This window comes from Cherax quadricarinatus, chromosome 10, assembly GCF_038502225.1.
Source record: "Cherax quadricarinatus isolate ZL_2023a chromosome 10, ASM3850222v1, whole genome shotgun sequence".
NCBI classification, from domain to species: Eukaryota; Metazoa; Arthropoda; class Malacostraca; order Decapoda; family Parastacidae; genus Cherax; species Cherax quadricarinatus.
In genome coordinates, this window is record NC_091301.1 from 7,156,550 (window position 1) to 7,172,583 (window position 16,034).

General features: G+C 40.5%; 2 protein-coding genes across 4 annotated transcripts in view; one reads left to right on the forward strand and one right to left on the reverse strand.

Moving 5' to 3' along the window:
• Positions 1 to 8,860, forward strand: part of Echs1 (Enoyl-CoA hydratase, short chain 1) — a 40,948-nt gene extending 32,088 nt beyond the window's left edge. Inside the window, exons 6-8 of the mRNA XM_053775517.2 lie at positions 1,117 to 1,184; positions 5,046 to 5,159; positions 8,660 to 8,860. Coding sequence (XP_053631492.1) covers positions 1,117 to 1,184; positions 5,046 to 5,111 — 134 coding nt within the window. The 3' untranslated portion in view covers positions 5,112 to 5,159; positions 8,660 to 8,860. The remainder of the gene's footprint in view (positions 1 to 1,116; positions 1,185 to 5,045; positions 5,160 to 8,659) is intronic.
• Positions 8,632 to 16,034, reverse strand: part of LSm-4 (Like Sm protein 4) — a 50,711-nt gene continuing 43,308 nt past the window's right edge. For all 3 annotated transcript variants that reach the window (XM_070083589.1, XM_070083590.1, XM_070083588.1), the window contains one exon: positions 8,632 to 10,730. In XM_070083589.1, coding sequence (XP_069939690.1) covers positions 10,556 to 10,730 — 175 coding nt within the window. In that variant the 3' untranslated portion in view covers positions 8,632 to 10,555. The remainder of the gene's footprint in view (positions 10,731 to 16,034) is intronic.

Below are 16,034 nucleotides of genomic sequence, written 5' to 3' on the forward strand. Positions count from 1 at the left end.
GTGCAGGCACTGTACTGCCCACCTCCAGGACTATCCAGTTTTTCCAAATCCCTTCACAAAACGTTGCCTTGCTCACATTCCAACATCTCAAGTTGCAAAAACCATTTGCCTGCACTCCTCTGACATACTCATGAATGCCTGATGGATGTCCAGGCCTTATCTGTCTACACAAATACACATATTGTTGAGTAACCTCATGTTCAGTGGTCAAATTCACATTTACTCTAAACCCAAGTTTGTTTTCTTAGATGTCAAAGTGCAGTACACAACCTTAGGAAATTTATACTGCACACTCACCTTTAATCTTTGAACTAAGAATCAATATTAGCATGCATACATGATAAACTAAATCTACTAAGAGGAAAAGGAAAGGGCAGGGATTCCATCATGGTAAATTTGGCTGATAACAAACTATGTAGTAGACTGTTGGAATAGTGTACAAGAAAAAGTACTAAAGGGTAAAAACTACTGGAGCTTTAAAAAACTTACAATAGACTAAATGCTCTGCTCCTGTAGCTAAAGCAAGTACTGTAATTAGAGTCAACTGTCTTGCTAGGTTTAGTAACCAATAGTATACAGGAGACAGTTCCTTCATAAGAGTTCACTAATGCATTAGCACTTTTAATTTGTTATACATGTATGAATTTCATATGATTGTGTGTGCACTTGGACTTGTGCCATAGGTCAAGGGAAATTTTTGTGCAGGTTCTGTAAAGAAAAAGGTTTGACATCTGGAGAATAATAGTTTCAATCATAATCATGTTTTCATATTTTTTGTCATTTTATTTTTTAGTAGATTTTGTATAGGTATGTGTATTAATGAGATAGGTTTGAGATTCTGGGTCTAGGGAAGGAAGACTATAAGCATTGGAAATCTTGTCTCCTTTTTACAACTAAGTTCCGATAGCACACACCTATCTCAGAATGCATCACAGACTAAGCAAGGGACAATTATATTGTTTAATGCAGCGTGTCTGCAACATTTTGTGCGAGTCTTTGAACACTGAAATGGTCTAAAATTTTACAGGATCACCGTCATTTAAAGATGTAGAGAATGATAGAACATTTTTAATCTAATGCAAATAGTAGTGTGCTAATTTAATTTTGGATTTACAGCTTTTGAGCTACCCCTTAGTGAAGGACTCCACTTTGAGAAGAGATTATTCCATTGTACCTTTGCCACTGTGAGTATACTTACTATCCTGTGTGATTAATTAATTTTTTTTTTTTTTTCCAACAAGTCAGCCGTCTCCCACCGAGGCAGGGTGACCCAAAAAAGAAAGAAAATCCCCAAAAAGAAAATGCTTTAATCATCATTCAACACTTTCACCACACTCACACATAATCACTGTTTTTGCAGAGGTGCTCAGAATACAACAGTTTAGAAGCATATACATATAAAGATACACAACATATCCCTCCAAACTGCCAATATCCCAAACCCCTCCTTTAAAGTGCAGGCATTGTACTTCCCATTTCCAGGACTCAAGTCCGACTATATGAAAATAACCGGTTTCCCTGAATCCCTTCACTAAATATTACCCTGTGTGATTATATGATCATTTAATTCTTAGTTATTTAGAAGAGCTATGTTTATGACATTATTTTTCAATAACTGGTTTGTTATAATGATATGTTTAGTTTACAGTAGTTGTAGAACCGCCTTTTTTTTTTTTTTAAACTCGTTGATAATCTCCCATCAAGGTGGGTGACTCCAAAAAATTAAACATTCTTCATTGATCCATTATTCATTCAAATAGCTGTCTTGCCAGAAGTGTGCAGACATCACATTTCAGGTGACCCTCTTGAACTGGAACATCCCTACTCCAGAGTGCAGGGACTATACTCTCGACCATCTCATTATAATTATTGCCACTGTCTGTAAAATTATTTTTCTAGTCTTTTTTTTTTTTTTTTTTTCTACTGATTATTGTAGTTAATACTGGTGCCCTCCTTTCCCTCATAGTGTTAAATTTCTTTATGTATTATATTTTCTATGTTTTACCTGTTTCCCAACAAAGCAGGGTGAAACTGTAACATCCCCACCCAACTCTGAAAGTGTAGGCACAGATATCTCCCACTTTTAGAACTCAAGTCTGGCTAACTAGTTTCCCTAAATCCCATAATAGATATTACCCTGTTAACACTCCAATAGCATGTCAAATCCAGTCAAATCCAAAATAACACCTCGTCTCCACTCGTTCAGTCTAACACACTGGACTGTTTGATGATCTTGCCCTTACCTTTCAAAATTTTGACACCCTCTTTTGAACGCTTCCTGGGGGATCCATCACACCTTCTATTAATCACAGATTTATACACCTTTTTGGTCAACCTATCTTGCTTCATCTTTTTTAAATGTCCAAACTGTCTCAACATTTCTTCTTTCATTACTTGAATTATTGCTTTCATTACATCACACCATCCATTAATTTTTTACACTCCTTATTCTCTGCATAATATTCAAACTGCACATTGATCTCAAGCATAACATCTCTTCTGCCTCCTACTGTCTATTTTCTACAACATTCAAAGACTATACATCTTACCCATTTAAAAATGTTTTACCATTGTACTTGGATACATTTTCCTGTTCATGCTCTATTACCCTGGTGAGCCCACCTGGATCCATACAAGGTATGCATGGACCTCCTTCAACTCCTACCACCAGGTGTTGTTCACTTGTTATAATTGGCATCACCTGAGACTCCCAGAATATTTTGGAATAGAGCTGCAATCCTTTCTCTGCCATGTCACCACCACATTCTCCTCTATACAGATACTTTATTTCTTGGGACCCTCCAAATACCTTAAAGCTTTTTGGGACTCCTACTGCTCATAATATTCCTGGAGGATGGACATTCACTTGGCCTGGCACACAGGACATGTGATAATCATTCTGACAGCCTATCATGTCTACCCTTGGATTGAGCTGTTTCACTCCCTTGTGAGGATTAGTGTGTGTTCATTTAAGGGCCTCTTTCTGTAGGGCCATGCTTCTTTAGTGCTACAAACTGCTAGTAGATATAGGGTCACCACATATAAGTGAATTCGCAGAGTGAATCCGCATAAACCAAAGGAAACCCGTATTTGATTTGACTTTGATATTAAAAATATGATTTTAATGCAAAAACAAGAAAATTAATGATAGAGTGTATTAGCTAAGAACTAAAAAAGCGACACTATTGATAAGAGTAAATCATTGACATTTTTCATAATGTTTTTTATGTTCAGGTAAGTACAGTACTACTAATATAAGTTTTATAAATTACAGTTAGCCAAACACGAGTTCTGAAATTGGGGAAGTACAGTGCCTGCGTTCTGAAGAATGGTTTCAGATGTTACATTCTGATGGGTTATTTGAAATGTGATGTCCATGAATTTCTGGTAAGAAAGCTGTTTAAAGAATGACAGAAAAATGATAGGATGGATAATGAGAACCTTCAAAACTAGGGACACCAAACCCATGATGATTCATGGGCTGTACATTAACTGCCCCCTTCAAGGCAGGCAAAATTGCTGACCCAGAGAATGTACCAAGATCTTTCACGGCACACGTAAGTATGATAAAACACATAAATTATTGGGATTGGTTGAAGTCCCTTGATTTGTATTCCCTGGAACACGGGTGAGAGATATACATGATGATACACTGGAACCCCGGTTTTCGTCCAGTACAGTTATCGTACAATTCAGTTTTCGACCACTTTTCGGCAAAATTTTCCGTTTTCGTATATCTGCTCAGAAATCGTCCGTACCAGACACATCCGCCTGCCCGCGGGACATGGCCACTCATATGTTCATGACTTAGTCTGCCTTTGTTACTCGTAGAGGGTGGTAGTGATGGTGGTAGAGGGTGGTAGTGATGGTGGTAGAGGGTGGTAGTGATGGTGGTAGAGGGTGGTAGTGATGGTGGTAGAGGGTGGTAGTGATGGTGGTAGTGATGGTGGTAGAGGGTGGTAGTGATGGTGGTAGAGGGTGGTAGTGGTGGTAGAGGGTGGTAGTGATGGTGGTAGAGGGTGGTAGTGATGGTGGTAGAGGGTGGTAGAGGGTGGTAGTGATGGTGGTAGAGGGTGGTAGTGATGGTGGTAGAGGGTGGTAGTGATAGTGGTAGAGATAACCTTTCCTCCCTCTTCCCTCCTCGCTGTTTTCCATATGCCAACAAGTGTCTTCAGTATAGGTAAAAGTGACTTAAATGTTCATTTATCCATTTCGTTAGTGCTTTATATTTATTTCTCATTGTTTTCTGTATGTAATACTATAGTTATTCTCTATAAAATGTATTTTTTGTTAATATTTTTGGGCGTCTGGAACAGATTAATTGGATTTTCTTTATTTCTTATGGGAAATATTACTTCAGTTTTCGTACATATCAGTTTTCGGTCGACCTTCTGGAATGGATTCAAGACAAAAACCAGGGTTCCACTGTATACACTTGGAAAATCCTAGAGGGATTAGGGCCAAACTTGCACACGAAAATCACTCCATATGAAAGCAAAAGACTCTGCAGGACATGCAACATTCCCCCAATCAAAAGCAGGGGCACCACGAGTACACTGAGAGACAATACAATAAATGTCAGGTGCCCAAGACTGTTCAACTGCCTCCCAGCATACATAAGGGGGGGTTACCAATAGACCCCTGACTATCTTCAAGAAGGCACTGGACAGGCACCTAAAGTCAGTACCTGACCAGACGGGCTATGGTTTGTGCGTCAGTTTGCATGTAGCCATCTCTAACAGCTTAGTTGATCAGACCCTGATCCACCACGAGGCCTGGTCTCAGACTGGGCTGCGGGGGAGTTGACCTCCGAAACCCTGTCCAGGTATACTCCAGGAATGCATTTTCTTTGGGTCATCCTACCTTGGGAGAGAGCAGCTGATATGTAAATACTATAATGAGTAATTAAACTTAACATTTACATTAACACTGTTATTGTTAGTTATAATTGAACTTAGCATTTACTTTAACACTGTTATTGTTATAGTTATAATTGATTTTATAAAATTATAATTTCCTAAAAAAAAAAAAATTTTTTTTTTTAGAAGGACCGCAGGGAAGGCATGACAGCATTTGTTGAGAAAAGGAAACCCAATTTCACCGACAGCTAAGATTCATGATTACAAGTGAACCATTCTAACTTTTCACTATTTAAAGAGGTTTGTAGAAGGCTTTTACTGTCTGTTATGGTCATAGTTTTTTTTTTTTTTTCTTCAAAGATTAGGCCCAAAGATCCTGCAGAAAGCTAACATATACCATGTTAGCTTTCTTCTAACTGTGCTAAAGCATTTGGTCAGTGGGTGGCTGAGCAGATTAGTAATCAAGTAGTAGCAAATTTGTTAAATGCTCCTTTTCCTCATTTACAAAATATTCCTTAAATCATTCATGTGCATTATTACTACTTTCTGCTAGATAAATATCATGTTCTTCATCCTCTTCAGTGAATCATATCTTTTCCAATACTTTTACAACTATATTTTCTTTATCATGGTTGTCAACATGGATAAGAGGTTTTTAATTTTAATTACATATTGCTGAACCACCCAGGGAGGTACTACCATCCTGCCAAGTGAGTGTAAAACAAAAGCCTGTAATTGTTTTACATGATGGTAGGATTGCTGGTGTTTTTTTCTGTCTCACAACCATGCAAGATTTCAGGTACATCTTGTTGCTTCTACTTACACTTAGGTCACACTACACATACATGTACATGTTGATGTATACACACTTATCTGAGTTTTCTTTGATTTTATGTTAATACTTCTTGTTCTTATTGCTTTTCCTTTTATATCTATGGGGAATGGAATACGAATCTTTCCTCCGTAAGCCATGCGTGTTGTAAAAGTTTACTAAAATGCCGGAACAATGGGCTAGTAACCCCTTTTCCTGTATAGTCTACTAAAAAGAAAAAAGAAAACTATAAAAGTGGGATGTTTGAATGCACGTGGATGTTGTGCAAATGATAAGAAAGAGATGATTGTTGATGTTATGAATGAGAAGCAGCTGGATGTCCTGGCTTTAAGTGAAACAAAGCTGAAGGGGGTGGGAGAGTCAGTGGGGAGAAATAAATGGGATTAGGTCAGGGGTTTCAAATAGAGCTAAAGAAGGCATAGCAATAATATTGAAGGATAAGTTATGGCAGGGAAAGAGGGAATATAAAAGTATAAATTCAAAGATTATGTGGAGTAAAATAAGGGTTGGATGTGAAAAGTGGGTTATAGTAAGCATTTATGCACCTGGAGAAGAGAGGAGTGTAGAGGAGAGAGAGATTTGGGGAAATTTGGAGTGAGTGTGTGGGGAGTTTTGAACCAAGTGTAAGAGTACTTGTGGTTGGGGATTTCAATGCTAAAGTGGGTAAAAATGTGGAGGGAGTAGTAGGTAAATTTGGGGTGCCAGGGGTAAATGAAAATGGGGAGCCTTTAATTGAGTTATGTGTAGAAAAAGGTTTGGTAATAAGTAATACATATTTTATGAAAAAGAGGATAAATAAATATACACGGTATGATATAGCACATAATGAAAGTAGTAGTTTGTTAGATTATGTATTGGTGGATAAAAGGTTGATGGGTAGGCTTCAGGATGTATGTACATGTTTATAGAGGGGCAACTGATATATTGGATTGTTTAGTTGTAGCTACAGTTAGAGTAAGAGGTAGATAGGACAAAAGGAAAATGGCAACAAGTAAGAGAGGGGTGAAAGTGTATAAACTAAGGGAGGAGGAAGTTAGGGTGAGATATAAGCAACTATTGGCAGAAAAGTGGGCTAGTGCAAGTAGTAGTGGGGGGGGGTTGAAAAGAGTTCAAATAGTTTAAAAATGCAGTATTAGAATGTGGGACTGAAGTTTGTGGCTATAAGAGGGCGGGTGCAGGAAGAAAGAGGAGTGATTGGTGGAATGATGAAGTAAAGGGTGTGATAAGAGAAAAAGGTAACTTACGAGAGGTTTTTACAATGCAGAAGTGTTATAAGAAGAGCAGAGTATATGGAGAGTAAAAGAGTGGTGAGAGAGTGCAAAAGGAGAGCAGATGATAGAGGGAGAGGCACTGTCAAGAAATTGTGATGAAGATATGAAAAAATTTTGGAGTGAGATAAACAAGTAAAGAAAACCTAGGGAATGACTGGCTTTGTCAGTTAAAAACAGAGCAGGGGAGGTAGTAGATGGGGAGCTGGAGGTATTAGGTAGATGGCGGGAATATTTTTGAGGAACTTTTAAATGTCGATGAAGCAAGGGAAGAGGTAATTTCATGCACTGGTCAGGGAGGTATAACATCTTTTAGGAGTGAAGAAGAACAGGATTTGAGTGTGGGGGAGGTGCTGGAGGCATTACGTAGAATGAAAGGGGGTAAAGCAGCTGGAACTGATCGGATCATTACAGAAATGTTAAAAGCTAGGGGGGGATATAGTGTTGGAGTTGTTGGTATTTTTGTTTAATAAATGTATTAAAGAGGGATTGGCAGAGAGCCTGTATAGTTCCTTTATATAAAGGGAAGGGGGACAAGAGAGATTGTAGAAATTATAGGGGAATAAGTTTACCGAGTATACCAGGAAAAGTGTACGGTAGGGTTATTATTGAAAGAATTAGAGGCAAGACAGAGAGTAGTATTTCGGATGAGCAGGAGGCTTTAGAGTGGGTAGGGGATGTGTAGATCAAATGTTTACATTGAAGCATATATGTGAAAAGTATTTAGATAAAGGTAGGGAAGTTTTCATTGCCTTTATGGATTTAGAAAAGGCATATGATAGAGTGGATAGGGGAGCAATGTGGCAAATGTTGCAAGTATATGGAATAGGTAGTAAGTTACTAAATGCTGTAGAGTTTTTATGAGGATAGGCTCAGGTTAGGGTGTGTAGAAGAGAGGAAGATTACTTCCCAGTAAAAGTAGGTCTTAGACAGGGATGTGTAATGTCACCATGGTTGTTTAATATATTTATAGATGGGGTTGTAAAAGAAGTAAATGCTAGGGTGTTGGGGAGAGGGGTGGGATTAATTTATGGGGAATCAAATACAAAATGGGAGTTGACACACTTTTTGCTGATGATACCGTGCTTATGGGAGATTTTAAAGAAAAGTTGCAAAGGTTAGTGGACGAGTTTGGGAGGGTGTGTAAAGGTTGAAAGTGAACGTAGACAAGAATAAGGCGATGAGGGTATCAAATGATTTAGATAAAGATAAATTTGGATATCACATTGGAGAGAGGGAGTATGGAAGAAGTAAATGTTTTCTGATATTTGGGAGTTGACGTGTCAGCGGATGGGTTTATGAAGGATGAGGTTAACCATAGAATTGACGAAGGAAAAAAGGTAAGTGGTGCGTTGAGGTATATGTGGAGACAAAGAAGGGAATGTATGAAAGTATAGTAGTACCAGCACTGTTATATGGGTATGAATCTTGGGTTGTAAATACTGCAGCATTAAAGGTAACAAGATTATTTTTTTTTTTTAGCAAACTTTGCTCCCTGACTTATGGCTGAAAATGTATAAACTGCAGGTATTCATGTGGGTAGCTGTATAATCCTATGGGTTTAGCGCTTCCCCCTTGATTATAATAATAATAATTCATGTGGGTATATGATGAAAAAAAAAAATGCAAAGTATTTTTTGTTTGTAACAATGTAGGTATTAAAAAATACACGTTTGCTAATATGAATATTTATTTTCCAGAACAGGAAGGAGAAATGCATTCAACAACCCTAGAGTGGTGGTGTGTATTGCGCAGCAATATTGTATATATAGATTAGGTATCAAATTGGAGTATAATGAATAGTTAGAGGATTAATATTTGAATTTATTTCTTAATACTTTAATTCAAATTTTTATCAGGTATATAGTGATTTATATACATAATAAAATATTACTCATTGATGGAATGAGTTTATTTGCCATTTATACTGTATAATAAGATTTCTTGGTAAATCATCATATCTGAAGAACTTTCATTAGATTAAAAATTTGTTGTGCTAGGTGTATAAGATGTAATGCCACACAATTACTGATTTGGAGTTATTGGAGGAGATTATTATTAAATTTAAAATAAGTGCTAAACTTGTATGGGTCAAATGTAGCTCAACTGCTAGCACACTTGGCTCACACACTGAGGTTGGGGCAGGTGATCCCCGGTACGGTTTGAAACAATAGAACATCTGCTGTCCATGTTCACCTATCAGTAAAATAGGTACATACCTGGGTGTTAGTCAACTGGTGTGGGTTGTACCCTGGGGACAAAATTAACCTAATTTGCCTGATTTGCTCTGCATAACAAGGCTTTCTATATACAGTAAGGCCTCGCTTTATGGCGTTTCGCTTTACGGCATTTCGTTAATACGGACATTTCAAATTATGTGTATGACCAAAACTCGCTATACAGCTCCCCCCACTTGACTTTCTAATACAGTCACTGCACCTCCACCTGGCTTGTTTACATTCTCTGAGCTCTGTAAGCACCAATTTTCTCCATTATGTCTGGAAACTCCAAAATTTAAAGGTTTTAAAAATTATTTCATATTTATATATACTCTGATAATTATACTTTTGTATACCTGTATCTAAAACTAAATACTGTGCTGGTGTGCAGGTATACATTAAAATCACAGTGTCTTATGTCTGGAGACGCCATATTAGTAACAATAATAATAATCACCGAGTCTCATTAAATGTCATATTAGGTTAATATACACATTTTCATTAATCCATTATGATATTTTTTCAAAATTATATAATAAACATGATACATAACATATAAAGATGATAAATACACCCCACAGTAGAATAAACAAATATGAGATGTGGTAGCCAGATGACTTGTACGAGTGATGGCAAGAATAACGGTTTCTCTAGTCCAACAAGAGAAAATGTGTAACTATAGAAAATTATTCCTTTCATATGCCTTCACTCAGTCATTTCTTCTAAAAATGGTGTTACATGAGAATGGGAGTGTTCCTCTTTATTTATTCTACCGTATCAATGTAGAGACAACTTGGGCACAATGTAACTTGTACACAAACCAGGCATATTTGCCTGGTTTGTTTACAGCAAGGAGGTGCCAGTGTGTGTTGTAGTCAGAGCAGAGTAAGATAAACTCTGGTGTGGCAGGTTCATCATTTTTTCTACTTCTGGTCATTCATGTTATGCAAATGCATGCAGCAGCAAGAGCAGTCTTGGACGCATTCCTATCAGGACTGCAATCAATCAATGTAATGATTAAGCCTTCCCAACTTTCATTCGTCCTATCATGAAGAAAGTAAATAATTTGCACCAATATCATAAATGTAAAACATCTCAGCCCAGGACCTATTGTGATGTCATTTAGTACCACTGACCCATACTGGTTTAATGCTTAACTTGATGATTTTAAATTGTATTATTGAACTGTTATTTGTAAGAACATAATCAAGTAGAGGGTATATCTAGAAGTGTACATCTTCAAGATTAAAATAAATATTTGCATTTTGGAAACTAATACTATACAGTATTCAGAATCTCAAGTATTACAAGAAAAATCACCAGTAAAATATTACGTTATATAATTTTGTTTTGTACAAGAACCAATGCAGATATGATTTATAATTTTTTACATATAGGAGATAATTTAAGGGCCTCCATTTGGTGTAAAAGACTGGCAACTGTAAATCTAAGTTGATGAAATCTGGAGACCGGTACTTGAAAGGTGTGTGAAGAGCCATTACTCGTTTCCAACCTCAATGTCACCACTGGATCTAGCACACGTGACAGCCAGCTGTAAACAAAATAAAATTTTTAATATATATTTAAACATTTAAAATACTGTATTGTATGCATTACTTTAGATTTTCCCCACAAATTCCAACCATTTTGAAGTGCTTGGCTAACTTCTTATGTAGAGAGAGTACAAATACTGCACTGCATTTTCTCCATCTTTTCACTTTTTTTTTCCCATGTTTTTTTCCTGCTGTTGCTTTTTTTTACTCTTAATGTTCCTCATCATAAGCACATGCAAAAATTGCTTCATTAATGTAACAATCAATCCAGCATGTAAAATCAACAGACAAGTATTCATATTACTGCTCTAAAATGTGTAAAATTCAAAGCATTTTTCAAGAAAATCTCTACAGAATATACCTCTTCAAGGGGGGCTCCTTGGCGTGGTGAAGAGGCTCTTGGTCTGAGGAATTAGCCCTGTCGGTCTTCTTCCTCAGACCGAACCTAATTACCCCCCATTCTCCCCTCCCCTATCCCATCCTCCCCTTTTTCCATTCCTCCTCCTCCTCCTCACCCCTCCCTTTTGCCCTTCCTCTTTTTGGCCTTTGGGATTTCTCCCATAGGCGCGCTAGTTCCTAGGTAGGGGAAAGGACACCGGGGTCCATCCCATTCCGTTGAGGTTCTTGGCGGTGGCGTAGTTTGCCGTGGAATCTGGATTGCCTGGGGATGTCCCGATCCCTCTCCGGTATCCCGGAGTAGCTTTGGGTGTCTTTCGGGCGACGGGTGTATCTCTGGAAGTCACCTTTCGGATTCCGGGGGTGGTGGCCGAAGGAGGTATGCTTTGTGGCGGATATCCGGTCGCCCTCTCTTTTGTCCACTGAGGTAGCTCGGCAGATGTGAGGTTGCTATCCCGGATTGCTGGTTTACTGGCATGAAGGGTAGGGTATGGCACGGGTTCCATGCTGCATCTGCGCTACTAGCGGTGCTAGGTCCTCTTGGGCGAGGAGGGAGATTTCCGGCCCTTTCATTCCTCCTGGGAACTATTCCTCCCCGCTCCCCCCTTTTATTCTTTTTTTTATTTTTATTTTCTTTTCTTTCTTTTTTTTTTCTTAAAAACAAAAAGCAAAGGAGTAACCTAACCATGGCAGCCCTAGTCCATGAACCCACTACCCCCGGGCCCCTTCTTGATACCGCACCCCATTCTGACCCTGCCTTGTGTTTAGACCACTCTTCGGACACTCCTGATGCCCCTGTACCTCTTGCTGGTGCTGTTTCCTCACCCGCTTCAGGTACCGGGGCTTCGACTGACTCCTTCGATTTGTCTGAACTCCGCTCTCCTTCGACTATGCTTCCGGCTTCTCCCTCTACGGTATGGCAATTTTCGAATCGCCCGCCCATTTCACGCCGGACCAACTCCGGTCCTACTCCTAAACGCCAACGTCAATCTCCTGATGATGCTCCTTCGTTACCTTCCCATTCTACTCGGAAAAGACCGACACGTCAAGCACTCCCTCTCCACGCTCAGTTTCGGACCACACAATGGACTAAATTCTTTACTTTAAGACCGACTTCTTCTTCTGCCTACCTTTCTGACCATAGTATTGGCAAAGCGCTCCTGCGTCATGTTGGTAGAGATATTTCATTTCATGCTCTCAAGAGCAGTATGCGCATCGTCACTGTCCAGAATGCTACCCAAGCTCATGATCTTTCTCTCCTTTCAAATATCGATACTACTCTTATCACTATTGAAAAACATCTTTCTCTCAATTCTTGTAGTGGTACTGTCATTCTGCCCCATACCATAGTCCAACAGAATTTCCAGTCATGTGGCAATGACATTTTTGAACAGCTGGAACTCCAGGATCTCCCAATCCTCAAAGTAGACACTTATGTCTTTCCTGCCCGGGGGCGGAGACGTTACCCTTGCAATGTAGCTCGTTTAACTTTTGACAGCCGAGAACTCCCGTCCTCTGTATATGTCGCGGGACATAGGTTACAAGTTCGAAAGGTGATACCTACACCGCAACAATGTAGAAATTGCTGGCGTTTTGGTCACCCAGTGAAATATTGCAGATCTATGGCCGAATGCCCAGTCTGTGGTGCCGACGACCATTCTAATACATCTTGCAGTCAACCTCCATCTTGCCTTAATTGTAATGAAGCTCACCCTTCGTACTCCCGCCGTTGCCAGGTCTACTTAAATGAACGTGAAATCCGTTGCCTCAAAGAGGCAGAAGGTCTCCCTTATGCTATGGAAGTTACTCATCTCCGCCTCCAAGGGAGACTACCCCGTGTTTCTTATTCTCGTGTTTCCAAACATCCCCCCACTTCTGGGGTCCCATCTTCTGCAGCCTCCTCTGTTGTTACCCCTCCCATAGCCACTACGGCATCTAACCCTTTTACTGTCCTTGGCTCTGACGTCCCGACTACAACTCAAGTCTGTTCTCACATCTTCGCGTTCTTCCTCACAAGCCCCAGTATCGACAAGACCTCGTACGACACCTAATACCAATCGCCCCTCTACTTCTCAGAAGTCCAAAAAATCCACATTGCTCAAATCTTCTTTGCCCCTTCCTTCCCTTCTTCCACCTCCACACTTTACCTTTCCAGTCTCTGTACCTAGTTCTTCCCCTCTCTCTGGCTCTATTACAAGTGTGGAGATTCACCCTCCTCCTCGTACTATGCCTTCCACCCCCGTCCCCTCCCAAGTTTCTCCCTCTTCTGCCACCTCCCAGGTTTCTGTCTCTTCTGTCCCCCCCCCCCACACCTCATCTCCAGTCCCTTACACTCTTCCCTCCCCCTCTACTTTGGTACAGTCCATTACTGTCCCAATCTTTACTCACCCTCCTCCTTCTATCTCCAATATGGTCTCTCATACATCTTTGAATTCAGAAACACTTGAAGCCATTTCAGAATATATTGCAGAGACTAAACCTTCAATGGACACTGATTCACTTCCTGTTCCTTCTCTTCCCTCTCCTCCATCTTCACAACCCCATTCTTCGCAACGCTCCGTTCCTTTGCTGCTTGAACGTCTTCCAATGCCACCACACGTTGACTTTTCTAACCCCTCTAGTCCGTAGGTGCCTTTACCTACAGATTCCTGGTATTTTCTTCATCGCCAATCATGGCCTATTTACAGTGGAATATCCGCGGCCTCAGGGGTAATCAGGGTGAGCTTCAGATGTTGCTTTCCAGGTTTTCCCCTGTTGGTGCTTGCTTACAAGAACCAAAATTACTCTCGGCTGTTTTCCAACCTATCTCAGGCTATAATTTATTGTATTCTTCGGATCCTTTCTCAGATGGGACCTTTAATGAAAGTGCCCTTCTTCTACGCAATGATATTCCGTACTGTCAACTATTTGTCCATACCTCGCTGCATTACACTGCAGCCCGTATCCACTTGAATAAGTGGTTTACAATATGTTCTTTATATCTCTCCTTCTCGAGCATTTTCTATCCCAGACTTTGCCTTTCTTGTTTCATCCTTACCACCACCACTTCTGTTACTTGGTGATTTTAATGCCCACCATTTCCTCTGGGGGGGGGGGGTCTTATTGTGACTCGCGTGGCATCCAGTTGGAGGCTTTTCTCGCCTCTCACCCCCTCCATGTTTTAAACATGGGTACTCCCACCCATTTTGATCCTCGTACTCATACTCTCTCTTGCATCGATCTATCAGTCTGCTCTTCCTCCACTGCACTAGACTTCACCTGGTCTGTTCTACCAGACTTACATGACAGCGATCATTTTCCGATCATTCTTACTTCTCCTTCCTATTCACCACCTTTCCGTAGCCCTCGCTGGCAATTTGATCGGGCAAATTGGGATCTTTACTCACACCTTACTGCTTTTAGTGAGGTTCCTTCTTCATCCTCCATTGATGAGCTCCTACACATCTTCTCGACGTCAGTTTATACCGCAGCTTCTCATTCTATACCCCAAACCTCAGGCAGGCATTCTCAGAAGTGCGTGCCTTGGTGGTCTCCTGCTTGTGCTCGTGCAGTACGTTTGAAACGTGCTGCATGGGGCAGGTACCGGTACAATAGAACCGCTGAGAGACTTCTTGATTTTAAGCAGAAGCGTGCGATCGCTCGCCGTGTCATCCGTGAAGCTAAACGCACTTGTTGGCAAGACTATGTTTCCACCATCACCTCTGCTTCTTCTCTGAGTGCAGTCTGGAAAAAAGTGAGGAAATTGAGTGGTAAATACTCTCCTGACCCGGCTCCTGTTCTACGGGTCGCTGGTGTTGATGTAGCAAACCCTCTCGACGTTGCCATTGAACTTGGCACACATCTGGTCCATATTTCCCAAGGGCTCCATCTATGCCCCTCGTTTCTTTCCTCAAAGTCTGCCAGAGAGTTAGTACCCTTGGACTTTTATTCTCTCAGAGAAGAACAGTATAATGTGCCTTTTACACTTCAAGAACTGGAGGCAATGCTCTCAGCTTGCCGATCATCGGCAGCTGGGCCTGACGACATTCATATTCGTATGTTACAACATTTACATCGGTCAGCCCTTGCAGTCCTCTTACACCTCTTCAATCTTATTTGGGCACAAGGAGTTCTTCCCCAGCTGTGGAAATCTGCCATTGTTCTCCCTTTCCGCAAACCGGGTACTTCAGGACATGATGCCTCCCACTATAGCCCCATCGCTCTTACTAGTGCAGTTTGCAAAGTGATGGAACGTGTCGTAAATCGATGTTTAATGTGGTATTTAGAGACACACAACAGTCTCTCCGCTAGTCAATATGACTTTCGTAAGGGTCGTTCTACCATAGACCCCTTACTACGCTTGGATACGTATGTTCGTAATGCCTTTGCGAATAATCACTCAGTTATTGCCATATTTTTTGACCTTGAGAAGGCATATGACACAACTTGGAGGTATAATATTTTGGCCCAGGCCCATTCCTTAGGCCTCCGAGGCAATCTACCATCCTTCCTTAAGAACTTTTTAACTGACAGACATTTCCGTGTTCGAGTCGATAATGTTCTTTCCCCGGACTTCGTCCAAGCTGAAGATGTCCCTCAGGGATGTGTTCTAAGCACAACACTTTTTCTCCTTCCTATAAATGATTTGGCCTCTGTTCTTCCACCCAATATCTGGTCATCACTCTATGTTGATGACTTCGCTATTGCTTGTGCAGGCGCTGACTGTCATCTTATTGCAGTTTCTCTCCAGCATGAGGTCGACCGTGTTTCCACTTGGGCCACCACGCATGGGTTTAAATTTTCAAGTACCAAAACTCACCAAATTACTTTCACTAGACGCTCTGTTATCTCCGATCATCCTTTGTATCTCTATGGCTCCCGTATCCCCGAACGTGATACAGTCAGGTTTCTAGGCCTTCTCTTTGACC